We start from the raw sequence: 13573 nt of genomic DNA on the forward strand, positions 1-13573 counted from the left end.
ATGGTTTCAAACAGTGCTTGTTTTTCACGCCCTGAAGAAAGAAGCTTGAATTTTTGTTTCCCGTTCAGATGGCACCGTAACCTGTGCGGTTTTCATTTATCTTTTCTTCCCCTATCGAAGATTAATTCTTTAGAGCAAACTCGATTGTGCCATTCCAAAAGTGAAACCGGGTTGCTGCAGCATTTCTAGCTCCTGTGAGTGTGAGCTAATTTTCATTAGGAGGCTTAAAAAAAATATGACTGCAAATGTTCAAGCAATCATGTCTTAAAACTTTGAAACTGGAAAGAATTGAGGGAAGGCAGTTTACTGATAACAACGAGAGTAACACAATGAGACAGCTCAGTTACAAACCAAACGGGTCAAAAGGACCCGTTACTTACACCGTTAAGTAATGGAATAGTTGAATAAATCATTTCATACATACCACATCATTAGGAAGGCTCTGAAGGTCATCAAAAGGGGTTTCCAGTGTGTTGGTGTCTACGTTAAGAATCACTACATCTTCCAGGGCCATGTTTCTTACTTTCTAAATACAAACAAATTCAGGAAAAGGGAAAGGAAAATATAGGTATGTGGAGTTACATCTTATGCATGAAGGACACAAGCGATGGCGTAACATCATGGCACTACCAAACTTCAAGCATTTTAAAAACAACCAACATTCCTCTCTTTCTGTCATCATTTATTTACTCACATTTTACAATGTTGAAGCATTAACCTTCAATTTGCACATGCAAGTTCTTAACATTGCACATACCGGCATTTCTGAAACCAGAGAGTTACTGTTCGAGATCACTGAGGCAATGATTTACTTCAAGCACCTCTACTAATGTCTATTTTAACTCTGGCATCCTGTTTGCACAGTATCTTTTTATATTTAAAAAATAATTTAAATAACAATAAATAGTGGATTTTCTAGGAGTTCGGAGTTGCAGTAAGTCAGGGATGGGAACTGGTTTCCAAATTCCAGGTTGAATTTTGGAACTGCAATACAGACAAGTTTACAACTGTATTTAAGTAAAATAGACACTACCAGAGGTTAATAAACAAAAAATTAAAATGAAGAAAAGCTGAGAGAAAAATAACTCCACCATATCCATGTCTCTTAACGTCCAGCGAGCCTAAACTTTTTATCCTGTTCCAGTGAACTGAGTGGAAGAAATGTCTCTACTCTAGTTTGGGTTTTACATCATCTGTAACAGTACGTGGACAAAAGAAAAGCATAACCTATTTCTCAAAAGAACGATCATTAGTACCTTCGACTCTAAGTGTCCAAAGCTATTGGTGATCTACGCAAACTGAAATACTGTCAGACTTCATTTCCCTGCTTAAACAATAGTAAATGAATCACTGCTAAGAAACAGAGCAGAATTTATTTATTTTAGCACTTTTTTAACTAACAGGAGAACTGATTTTTTTTTTTTTTACTGACCAATCGTATGTATATAAGCCCTCTTCAAATAAAGCTTTGAAAATTCAAAATCAGAAAAAGTGGAACTATAGAACATGGTAATTAAGGAAATTTCCCAATGATGCCGTAAACAAACCTCCATACCTATACACAGGACCAAAAGCAAGTGACTGAGGAGGAAAATGAACAAAAACATACTCAATTTTTAATTAAGGTTTTGCAGGGTGGGGGGAATTGTTTCCTTTAAAAGAAAGGAACTAGAGCTCTAAAACAATGGCAAAGTTGAGCCTTAGGCATCTAAATAATTACCTTCAGTGTTCAAGGCTCAGTCCTCTGTCTATAAAGAAAACTGCTGTGTACTTAGGGGGGGAGAAAAAAACCCAACAACTATAAAAAACACTCTGTAGACATTTAAGTTTAAGTCTTCCATGAGAAATTTCTTTAACTTAAATGGAAGAATATTGCACTTAATGCTTTCCATGTAAAAAGCACATGTACTGCATGACAAACCAGGTACTTTCCTCTACATTTCAGGAACCAAAGGTCACACTGTTGGCTGCATCTGATAAACTCTAAAGCAATCCAGGAGTCTTGCTCATTCTAGGAGTCCGGAAGCACCAGACAAACTGATTTGCTCCTTCCTGTTTCAGAAAATTAAAAATCTCACTTATACTCAGAGGAGTCTAAAAAGCTCCAACAAAAAGGTCTTGCAATGTGCTTAACCAAAGCCAGAAGCTTGTCAAAACCAAGTGCTAGCAGGACAAGACAGAAGGAATTAAAGCCTTCTCTTGATTCTTGCTAAAGAAGCCACAAATGTGCTGGCACTGGTCAGTGGTGTTTTTGTACTTCATTGATGAATCTGCACCTTCTCTTCAGCAAAATGTTGGGGTTTCCTGTAGCAAAGAATAGGCTCGTGACAGGGCACATCTGCCGAGGAGCAGAGCACAACAGGATGTTGCTCATGGTGCAAGGACTATAAATGCTGATCAATGTAATTGTCTCTGCACATGGCCCGGAAATAATTGCATCCGAAAGAAAGGCTAATATGAAACTCTGCTGTGCCGTACCTTTCCACTGTGAAGAGCACAACCTTACTTTAAAACTTTTCAATATTTGTATTAAGACGGTGGATTTCCCTGGAGACAAGCCCTCAAATTTAATAAAACACTTGAGACTAACTTGATTTATAGCATCTGTCTTGCAATGCGTTTAAAAAAAATACACCTTTTCAATGGTCCAATTGTGGCTCATCCTAGAGAAATGAAGACCAACCAGTTCACCTTAATCCTTGCTGGTTTTTATCAGCTTTCCTTTTACTGTAATCTTTGATAAAGGTATTATCGGATAGTTATAAGGGCTTTTGTCAAATAACCAAACGGTTCTTTTGCTAAACCTAGTACCTATCAGCCCAACTGACTTGGAAATAAAAGTATTTACTCTCTTGCTGGAATTTTAGCAAAAATTCCCAGCATCCCGTTGCATTTCTCACATTAAACCCCACTAGACTCTATGAATCCCAACTACACGTAGATCGTTTTCACAGGTACAGTTTGCGCGTTGTCGTCATTTTCTCAAAATACGAAGGGCTGGCCACTAAGCCACACACAGGCACATTCCACATTTCACAGCTTCCTGAATATCTAAACAAAATTCTACAAATCAAGTGATACCTGTTGTTCAGTATGTTCATATTTTGCTGAAAAAACATGGAGAGGCAAAGAACAAGAGGAAATATGAACATTACAGTTTCCTTATTTAATTTTACTGCAGAGTAGGGATTTGCTGAGTCAAAAGAAGTGATTCAGTGAAAATGTGCATCGCACATCACTACTGCAAACCTTTCCTAACCATCTTTACCGAATTACTTGTAGCCATAATTAATCATCTAAAAACCATCAAATCGACCTAACATCTACACCTGCCTTTTATTTTAAATGTCTCTTTTTAAAAGAGTGGAGAGGTATGGAAAGCTGGTTTAACAAGCACCCTGAACCCATTGTTTATGGCCTCTATAAACATGGCTTAGTAAGAATTACTGACTTAATCAGAGAGAACTTATCTCCTGGTGAAAAGAGCACTTTAAATTTCAGAAATGGCACCTTTACTGTGAAAATCTCTTAACTTTTCAAACAAACTCCAGGGGGCCTTAAACACCAGGTCAGTAAATAAGCTGCAGTTAGTGGGGCTGTCCTGCTCACAAGCAGCCAAACACTTGAAGTAATTTAAATGTTTTATGTGAAAGTTTGCAAAAACACTGAGAAACCATATTCTAATAGAAGTATTAAGGCGCGCGCCTCTGTCTCACTTGGATCACATGCTAGAAGCAATATTCATCAATAATACTAACACGAGTTTATACTAAATGTTATTTTATTATAAGTGTCTGCAGTTGGCAGTTTTTCTGTTTCCTACCATAAAAAACTCTGAAGTTAAACTTCTTTCAGGTGAACAATTTTATTGAATAATTAATTTAAAAAGAATAAAAACCAAACACCACCCTCCTACCCCCCACCCCGAAAAACGGGTTTGCATAACTTCATGGCTAAATTGGTGCCAAAAACATAAACCAAGTTGATCACGAGGTTTCATAACCAGACACAAATGCGATCAACACATTAAAAAAAGTGTTGTAGCAGAAAAAAGAAAACATACCGTCCGCTAATTCTTTTGGGAAGGTAAAACTCTTAAAAAAACCTAACACTATTAGCAGCTAGTTTGTACACTGCATTTGAAATTATTATGGAAGTATGATTCCCAACAAGTCTAAAATCCATTTGCTTAATGACTTGTCTCTGCTTAGTTAATAGTTTCCATTTATTTTCTTAAGAAAAACACCACAACACTGCAGACAACAATGTGTCAATCTGGCTGCCAGAAGCAGGAAAGGCAACGGATATAAAATTTTATTATTTCATGCCCCAACAGCAGCCAGAAGGACTTAATGAAATCACCCTTAGATTTACAATCTGAAATAGCTATTCAGCAGACAAAGCTGGTTAAGCTGGATGTGCCCCCTGACCTCCCGGCCCTTTGATCTGGGCACAGCAGGTGGGCTGCTGCCCCCTCCCGTGCATCTCCCACTCTTCCGCCGATCTCCCAACCTTGATGTGCAGGACCCTGATCCTGTACAGGTGAGTCTCAAGATGCTTATCACAAGCAGCTGCGGCCAACTGAGTGACAAACATCACCAGTGCTGAGCTAACCCTATTGTACGACAGAAGAAAAGCCTTCTACGCTTACTGGTAAGTCTACTTGGAACTGCATGGTCTGCCTTAAAACTTACCCCTCAGTCATCCTCACGCGCAGAATCTTTTATGAAAGCACAGTTGTTATTTTCATTTTTCCAATAATTGGAAAAAAGACAATGTCATAAGTAATCTGTCATATTTTTAATTCATTTTTATGAATACTCCTGAAGCCATGTACAGCCATATTTCTAGTACTTGTGAGTGACTAAATTATATTTAGTTTTTTAAGGCCTGGATTTAAATATATATATAACCCTTTCACCTAAACACTGTAAAAAAAGCTACACTTCTTCAGTTATAGCTAGAAAAGGCAGTGACTTACTAAGTATAAATGGATGGAAAAAGCTAAGTATTACTCCTCACCCCAATCAAAAAAAATATAATTGACAATTAACACTACCACTGGAAGATGCCAGCGGTCAGTGAATTCTCCGGGTGCTGACTGGGGCACGGGGACGCCTCGTGGCACCGGCAGCGCTAAGCCCAGGCTGATCTCGCAGCTGGTTAGCTCAGAGCCCCTGCACGCTGCCTGGCCTGTCACACCGGATCGCAAACCGCGTCCTCGCGGCTAGCAGGAAAAGACCAGGTAAGCACGCCAAAAAGTGCTTCCAGAACGTGTGCGTGGGGTTGAGAGGACTGAACACAGCCTTCCATTCATCTGTCTGCATAAGGAAGAGGCTACCGACACTAAGTGAGATCACCTGCCGTGTCCTGGCGTATTAAAGACAGCATGAATTTTAGTGAGCCTTCTCTTCCTACGTGAACGTATTTACTCATACCAGGTACTCAAACGAAAACAACAACCTGCTCATATACATGCTTATGCTACGCTTTACGCTGTGCACAACTGTCCTTCATGCTTAGGAAAAATGTTAGGAAATCATGTTAATAAATGCAATGTGGTTTCACACACAAATTCCTTCTGGATGATTTTGCAAGAATTAAAATTCTAAAGTCCCAGAAAAAGTCCTTGAGTGACTGGACTATTAAAGAAGAGTATAAGAAATACTTTTCGAATCATTAACTTTAACCCTAAAGGCTGGTTTTGTGCCCCAACTAGAGCATGATACGGCTGGGCACTATTGTTACCTGAAGGGCTGGAAGCCTGGCACGGAGGAACATGCTGCCAGCGGCTCAGTACCTGACAGCTCAGCAGAGCTATCCCCACCGGTTAACCAAAACCACATGTGCCTAAATTCCACTAGGCAGTCTACTAGGTCAAGGGCATTCCTCTTCCATCAGCCCCATCACACTAATAACCGCTGCTACAGAAACAGTTGCTGAAACAATCGTTTACTATGACAAAATGTAAACGGCTGCCAGCTAAGTTTGACACCGCTTATTGCACAAAGGTCAATTTAATATCATTTGAACACTAAAATAGCATTCAGGACGCAGGTAGAAAATAAAACAAGATTATGCAAGGGATACATTCATTTGACAGAGTTTCATTTTCCGATCTCATTATTTATCAGTACTAAGTACTTATCTCCATCTAATATGAATTCAATTAGTTCCGTAAGCATGTTCCATTATTCATGCGATAGCTCCAGCCTTGCTTATCCAACAGCTTATAAACTTTTAGCCTTCTTTGAAGTCACTTTATGGATTGCTAAATGGAAATCTTATAAAGAATGACTAACTAGGTGATGATAGAAAAGCTGAAAAATAAGAGCACAAAACACAGCTCTATATTTTCTACCAAGGTTTTCCCTCATAAATCAGTTGGAGCCCTCTGACCTATAACAGGAGATTATCTTATCTCACTGGAGAACATTTCAGTCACAGCAAATTAGATTTAACAGTCAATGGATATGCTTGATATTTTAATCATAAGAAAAAAATTGTCATTTTCCATTAAAATAACTGCTCCTTCTACAAAGACCCCGTGTAACACGGGAAACTGCAAACTAACTTTTAAGATACACAATGGTTTGAAAAAAAAGCTTCTGAGGTGAGAGAGAGGTTGTATTTTGTTTAAGATCATTAACATTTCTGCTATACTTCTTCCAGAAGACCCATTCCAAGACAGGGAACCCACAGAAGCAACACTAAAGCTAGAAACTGGGGGGTGGGGGTTTCCTGCATTCCAAATTCACCCTCCCCGTCGCACCACAGCTTTCTCTGCGCAAGTTCAGGCTTCCACTAACATTTACGCAACAATGACAAATTCTGCAATTGGAGCTGCTGGAGCAGAACCACGAGCCTATATATAACTGCAATTACTCCCATGGGGCTCTACGGTAGATAAAGAGCCCACCTGTCTTAACTTGAATAGAAGACTGGGGAATTAATCCTTACCCTGAAACTAGAACACGTGGATTAACAAAACACTCCTAAAGATCTATTTGCTGAAGTTTCAGCATTTAAAGAAAAATGAATACTGAATAATGACAGCAGTTTTCAGCTGTAGTTTATAAAATTATTTTGATATGGAAAAATTAATACATTGTCTTTTTAAAAGTATACAAGTGCAAATCATGAGAAAAAAAATGCCTGTTGCTACTAAGTGGTTATTCTAACAAATAAAACACACAATATTATACCTACATATGAAGAAAAGGACAAAGGGAGAAAGCTTTCAGCATCAGAACCAGGCAAAGAGGTAATTGAGCAATTGTCCAGCTCATCTGACAAACGCCACCTTTCCTTTGCCCAAGGCACAGAGAAATCACGCGGCACTTGCCAACAAACAGATACACCGGCCCACTGTGTGACTGTATTTTATTTTTCAACAGAAAAAGCCCAGTTAGCCGGAAGATGCATTTCTATCTGGGAGTATTCAATTTACCCCCCAGAGCGGAGGGAGGAGATAAGACAGTTTGTTTTATTTATTTAATTTATTTCATAAGGCACTTGGAATAACTGTACTTTGCCAACGTGTGTCTGCGTTCCAGAATCTCCGGCTATTCCAAAGCCATACTGGATTTAGTACTAAACAGATTTTTTCACAAGTTACTAAAATGGATGAAAATTGGCTTCTCTGAGAACACCTCCTTTTTCTGAGTTTTTACAGATGGAGTTTGGAAGGCCTGCAGAGCCCTGCAATCTGAAAGGCTGAGACAAAGGAAGAGGTAACCGGTTTATGTGCCGAGGCAGGAGGGAGACATCGTGAAAGCAACTCCAAGGTGTAGCTATCAGTTTTTTTTTTCCACGGCCATTGCCAGGCTAACCATGGAGCTCTTTGTGAGGAAAAATATTTGTGCAAGCTGACAAGTAGCTGACTGAGATGTTATCCCATCCTCTACTAGGTCTCTTCCTTCGTTTTCAAACGGATAGATACCATAATAATTGCCAATGAATACTTGGTACAGATATGGGGCAGAAAGTTTCTTGATCAATATGAAAAAAATATGCAAGACTATTTCTTCCCAGATATTACTTCAGTCCCGTCTACGCAGTATTCAAGGGTAATTACCAGAAACCCCTCTAACATAAGCATATGACGTGCAAACAAATGTACGTGTTGACTTTTAAAATAATTGCTTATTCACTAACACATTGTACTGCAATTCTGTACTTTATTTAGCAATATAAAGGGCATGTAAAAAATCATCTGTATGCAGGATGGTAAGAAGGAAAAAAAAAAAAAAAAGAGGTCCTGCATATTTCATCTAGCTTCTCATGAAAAAAGTTACTTCTAAAATCACTTCATATAACACTGGGAAAGGGGAGAAGTTACAGAGCATACTAAGATGCCCAAGTTTTAACACATAAAGACATAGGGGAACATTCTTTCACAAAAGGGCATATGCATGTTATAATGTTTGGTCAGTATTTCCAGAGAAATTACAAATTTCTATGGACAATATAAGCACAAATATTCTAGGAACACACATTACTTTATGTGATGTAAAGCTCAGCACCGAATCGTTACGTATCCTAACCACTAAGCCTGAATTTCCAAACACGGGCATCTCAAGTAAGGACACAAGTCAATTAACTTTGAAGGGCATTTGCAACTCCCACCAGTTCACCACTGCCTGCTAATTTAAGAGCCTACAAAGAGGCAATGCTTTCCGGGCAGGAATACCTCTTCCCACACGGAGCACATAGACGCTGTTCAGACCTCCTGTGTAACGGGGACTAGGATTTTCATAGGCATCTAAATTAATAGCTTATGTTGTCGTCCAGATACTTCTGAGGAGAGTCATCGACTGTTTCACCAGTACTGGAAGCAAAGCAAATGTGCTATTTCCACTTTTAGAGTTTTTAAAAAGTCACATGAATTACTCTGAATTGTTTATATGTGAAGCTTTCTGTGAGGGCTGGTTTTCTGCCAGCTTTGTGTTAACATTAACAGCAAGTTCCTTCTCTTCAGATCTTTTGAACATTAAAAAAATTACAATCTGTCTGCAAAAGCCTAAAAGAGAACTGTAACTGTCAACATTTCGGTTTAATATCGACTCTGCCTTTGTGAACACAGAGTCAAACTAAGGCAGAAAACTGATTAAATGAAGCAACAGGATGGAGAGGGGAACACAACGTCCGCTCATCACTGCTGAACTGCAAGCGGAAAGTATGCCCAAGGAGCGCAAGGTACCAAATACGACTGCCTTAAGACTTAACATTACCACGTATGCTTAATTCTCTCAGCGCTCCCAAATTAACTGGATTATTTCATTTTTAAGCATATGAATGAATGTTTAATTGCTTGTAGAATTTGGCTCTAAATCATAAAACTATATATAGTTTCAGAAATGGTGAGAAAGACTTACCTCCATCAAACTTAAATGTATTCCAATGAGGTAGGGCATCGGGGCACTGCAAAGAGGGAAAAAAAACTAGCTTTACATTCTCGTAACACTGGATTAACACATATGACTTATAAAATTAGCTACAGGAAAATAACAGGACACTGGATTAGATTTTGCCTTAAAAAAATAGAATATATATATAGACACACACAAAGACAGAAACAAACCACGTGAACAAAATTTTATTCCATATTGAAAGATGTCTTTTACTCTGCGATACCCTCTCACTACTGTAAGGCTTTAATTTTTCTTGACATCAGAATTTCTAAGTGACTAAGTTAAGACAGGTACATAAGGACAGCTGTTAATCATATCTATAATACCGGGGTCTTTTTAAAAAAATAAAAGTGTTATTACAATTTAAAAAAAAAAATTTTTTTTCTAAGATTATTCTTTAGAAAAATTGATCCTGTTGTAGTGTTAAATGGTTAATTTAATGTATACACATCACCCGGTACTACAAGTTTTAAATCCTTTGAATATGGGTCCAGACACATTTTAAATAACTTATATTTAAGTATAAACCTTGAAATGTTTACATTTATAAGAGAAAAATATAAAAATTACTTTTGAACATCCTGAGAAACTCCAGAGGTACCGGGATATGCGCCTGTGCCACTATTCCCTTCAGGACACAAAACTTAAATGCACCAAGAGGCTCTGAGGCCGGATTTGTAGCCTCAAAGCCAGGTGCGATACTTCTGTTACCAAACAGAATGCTAACATTTAAGAGAAAGATTGATCTTTTCTGTCTTCTCTTCCGTGATGTTAGCAAACACCAACATGGACTATATAACACAAGAAGAACACTGAATGGAAGTTGTATCTTTGTGTATATGGCATTTCTAATATTAAGCTTATTACAGGACTCCCACTCAAGTAATCAGGGAAAGCTTATATTTGCCCTGCTTATTAGAACACACCCGAGAGGATGCCAAAGCTGCTAATTGCAAATATGGCATATACTGCCTGTTAAACGGAAAGCACACAGACAGACACAACTTTTAAAATAGAGCCTCATTTCATTTTGGATACAGAAGCTCAAAGAGCTCATTTTCAATTTCAGATTAAAAAAAAAAAAAAAAAAAGAGAGAAATGTCACTGTACTGCCTTGGATTAAAATATCTTCCATATTGCTTTGATAAACTGGTGCCTACTGCTCAGTAAGAGAAGTACAGTGCTGAAAAAACTCCTGCAAGACACCAGACCAGCAAAAATCACTCTGCTTCTCATTTTCATGAGAAATACCTTTTAAAAAATATTTACTGATACGCATACTCATATTTATCATGTTTATTGATATAGTGCCTAAAACCGCTACTTTGTTGGATGCTGTACCAAGAGACGGCAACAGCCTCTGTATTAGACATTCTACATGAAAACACTTTTTTTAATTTTGAAGACATTAAACATATAGAACTTCAAAAAAACCTTCCAAGTTCATTTGTAGAATACTGACGTGCCACGTATCACATCACGTAACAGCTTTCTGAGCCGCCTGGGCCGGCAAGACTGCCCCGCCCAAGCTTCACCCAACGCAGTGCCTCACGACGATCGCCCAGACCAGTAAATTGGAAATGAACTTGGTACAAATCCTGAAGGTTCTGCTTCCTTGGGAATCCCACAGACGAGAACCAGAACATACATCCACGCTCTTGGACAGACATTTTTACCATACAACATGATACACACTTATTACATATGGATTACTGCTCAACTGAGGAGTATTTTTATTTGTCATTTTGCATGTTTTATTTGTGACAAACACTATCTCTTTCACCCACATCTCTTCATTTCCAATGGCCACATTCCAGGAGCAAGAAAATACCCAGTAATTTTATGTTCGAAGTATAAACCATTGGTTTAGCTGCCAGCTGCACAAATGCTCAACTTCCCTGTGTGCCTGGCTGTGCTGCTCAAGACTCCTCCAGTATGCACCGAGATGAATGTGTTTCTAATTAAGTAGTTTCATGAACACGACAGCTTCAATCTCAAAAATACAAAGTCTGAACCTCGGCAGGAAGTCTTAAGACTGCAAACGTCTCATCTAGTGGAACCTTGGCTAACGTAATGAAAGGAAGCAGGAAGAGCGCAGTATTCCAGAAAGCCAGCCATTTATTAACGTGTCCAAAAGTAGAGCTTGTCACCAAGCATAGGAAAATCTGAACACACAGAAGTTAATTAACTCGATCAGGTCCATCTTTCAATCCTCCGGTTTACCAACAAAAGAATAATAAGAATGCCTAAACCCTTAAAAACCGTGCATCCCTAGCAAAATTTTAAGGAATTACAGGAAAGATATGGCTTAAGATGTATGGATCAGCTTTGGATGCGATGAATCACCTTTTCAATTTTCTAGTGAAAGGCATTACACGTAAAGGCAATACAGCGTATAAAACTATTACAGGGATTGCATAAAAGCTACAGTAGCCTGACTTCTAGCAGTGTTTTGAAAGCTGTTATTTCTTTCAACTTGTATTACTAAACATAAAAGGACTCCAGTCAGGTGCTTAGTGGGCTGTACAGTGCATACACTTGGACAGACGGGAGAAAGCAGGAGGAACAATTGGATACCACAGAACTATGAAGAGTGGGTTTAGCATACCCACTGATAGAAAAAAATAGCTCAGGTTTTGCTGATCAATATGAAAAAGGAAATTTTGAAGCAGTAATTTGTTAAAGTATAAAGTGCTAGTTTTGCAAATATTTGCGTTAGTTTTATGAATAGTTGCAGAGACTTCCACTAGGGAATAAGGTAGAGCACAAAAGGCGACACTGGGTATTTCTTTGAGAAACGTTTCGCACATGGGCGAAAAACCGGCCCCTGGGGCACTGGGACATGGCACTGGTGCACAGAAGGACAAGCAGACACGGTACCTGCTATGAAGGGCTCCAGAAAATGAATAGCATGTTTGATGCACAAGAGAAGGCGGGGTAAGTCGAAGGCAAATGAAGAAGGCTGACAAAACCATACAAAAATAATTCCTGTAAGAACTTTTTCAATGTGTATAAGCAATTGCTTGGCTTACAGAAGTCAGAGGGAAAACACTCCCTGGTCACAGCTTGGGCAAAGATGCCTGGAGCCATGCAGATGAGTCAGAAAGGTCACGTTTCATACATGAAGCAGAAGAAACACACACCATTTAGAAATGGATTAGATCTGGAGACTAACAAAGAATTTCCCAAGTTATGGGAATATACGAAAAGAAATTAACTCAGTTTTATCCACAAAAGCCTTTGCTTGTCATGACTGAAAGACACCAAAGAGGAATGACAAACAGGAGGCATCTACAAACATCCCAGCAGAGAATCAAGGGAAACAAATGCAGGTTTTAGTTTGCGTGAAAGGTGACAGGCATAGAGAAAAGCAGATCTGTGAGGCATCCACGGAGCACTTGTTTTTGAAGGTGCATTTGTGTGGAATTTGTTTATTCAAAACTGCTTTAAAATAACTGTTACTGTTTGTCACCCAAATGTGGACCTTAAAGTGTTTTCTCCATGGAAAACGGAAGTCAAATCATCTGAACACCTATTTTATGAAAAATTCATTTTGTTTGTCAGAACTGACGTTACTGTTCAATGACACATTAACGGCAAAGCAAAAGCAAATATATTTTAAGGATAATTCGCCATTAAAGCTCCTTATACTCCCAAAAGTTTAACTAAGCAAACGTCACAACCTTGATAAAATACAATTCTGGTAAGAGTATAAATATTTCCAATGAAATCTACCAGAGAGATTATAATCTTCTGTCATCACTCATCAGTCTGGCTGAAAAGGGAAAACCTAAAAGTAAATGTTGAAGGTTCATGTCAGCCTCCATAAATTGCTTTTATCACCATTTTCCTTTATCATGTGTTAATCATATACTGTTACTTAAATACTCAGCTACCATCCTGCACGAGGGAACACTCTGTGTCTCCTCTTCCCCATTCAGAGCACAGCATAATCACAGAATCATTTAGGTTGGAAAAGACCTTTAAGATCATCAGGTCCAACCACTAACCCAGCACTGCCAAGCCAGCACTAAACTATGTCCCTGAGCGCCATGTCTACACAGTCTTCTGCATACCCCCAGGGATGGTGACTCAACCACTTCCCTGGGCAGCCAGTGCTTGACAACCCTTTTGGTGAAGACATTTTCCCTCATCTCCAA

At 38.7% G+C, this 13573-nt stretch overlaps 1 protein-coding gene across 9 annotated transcripts in view; it reads right to left on the reverse strand.

Annotated features, from left to right (window-relative positions):
- The window catches only part of DENND1A (DENN domain containing 1A), a 222496-nt gene that overhangs the window by 88827 nt on the left and 120096 nt on the right, over positions 1–13573 (reverse strand). For all 9 annotated transcript variants that reach the window (XM_075112125.1, XM_075112122.1, XM_075112121.1 and 6 more), the window contains 2 exons: positions 9378–9423; positions 425–526 (listed from right to left, as the gene is read on the reverse strand). In XM_075112125.1, the coding sequence (XP_074968226.1) occupies positions 425–526; positions 9378–9423 (148 nt within the window). The remainder of the gene's footprint in view (positions 1–424; positions 527–9377; positions 9424–13573) is intronic.

This window comes from Phalacrocorax aristotelis, chromosome 17 (genome assembly GCF_949628215.1).
Source record: "Phalacrocorax aristotelis chromosome 17, bGulAri2.1, whole genome shotgun sequence".
Classification (NCBI taxonomy): Eukaryota; Metazoa; Chordata; class Aves; order Suliformes; family Phalacrocoracidae; genus Phalacrocorax; species Phalacrocorax aristotelis.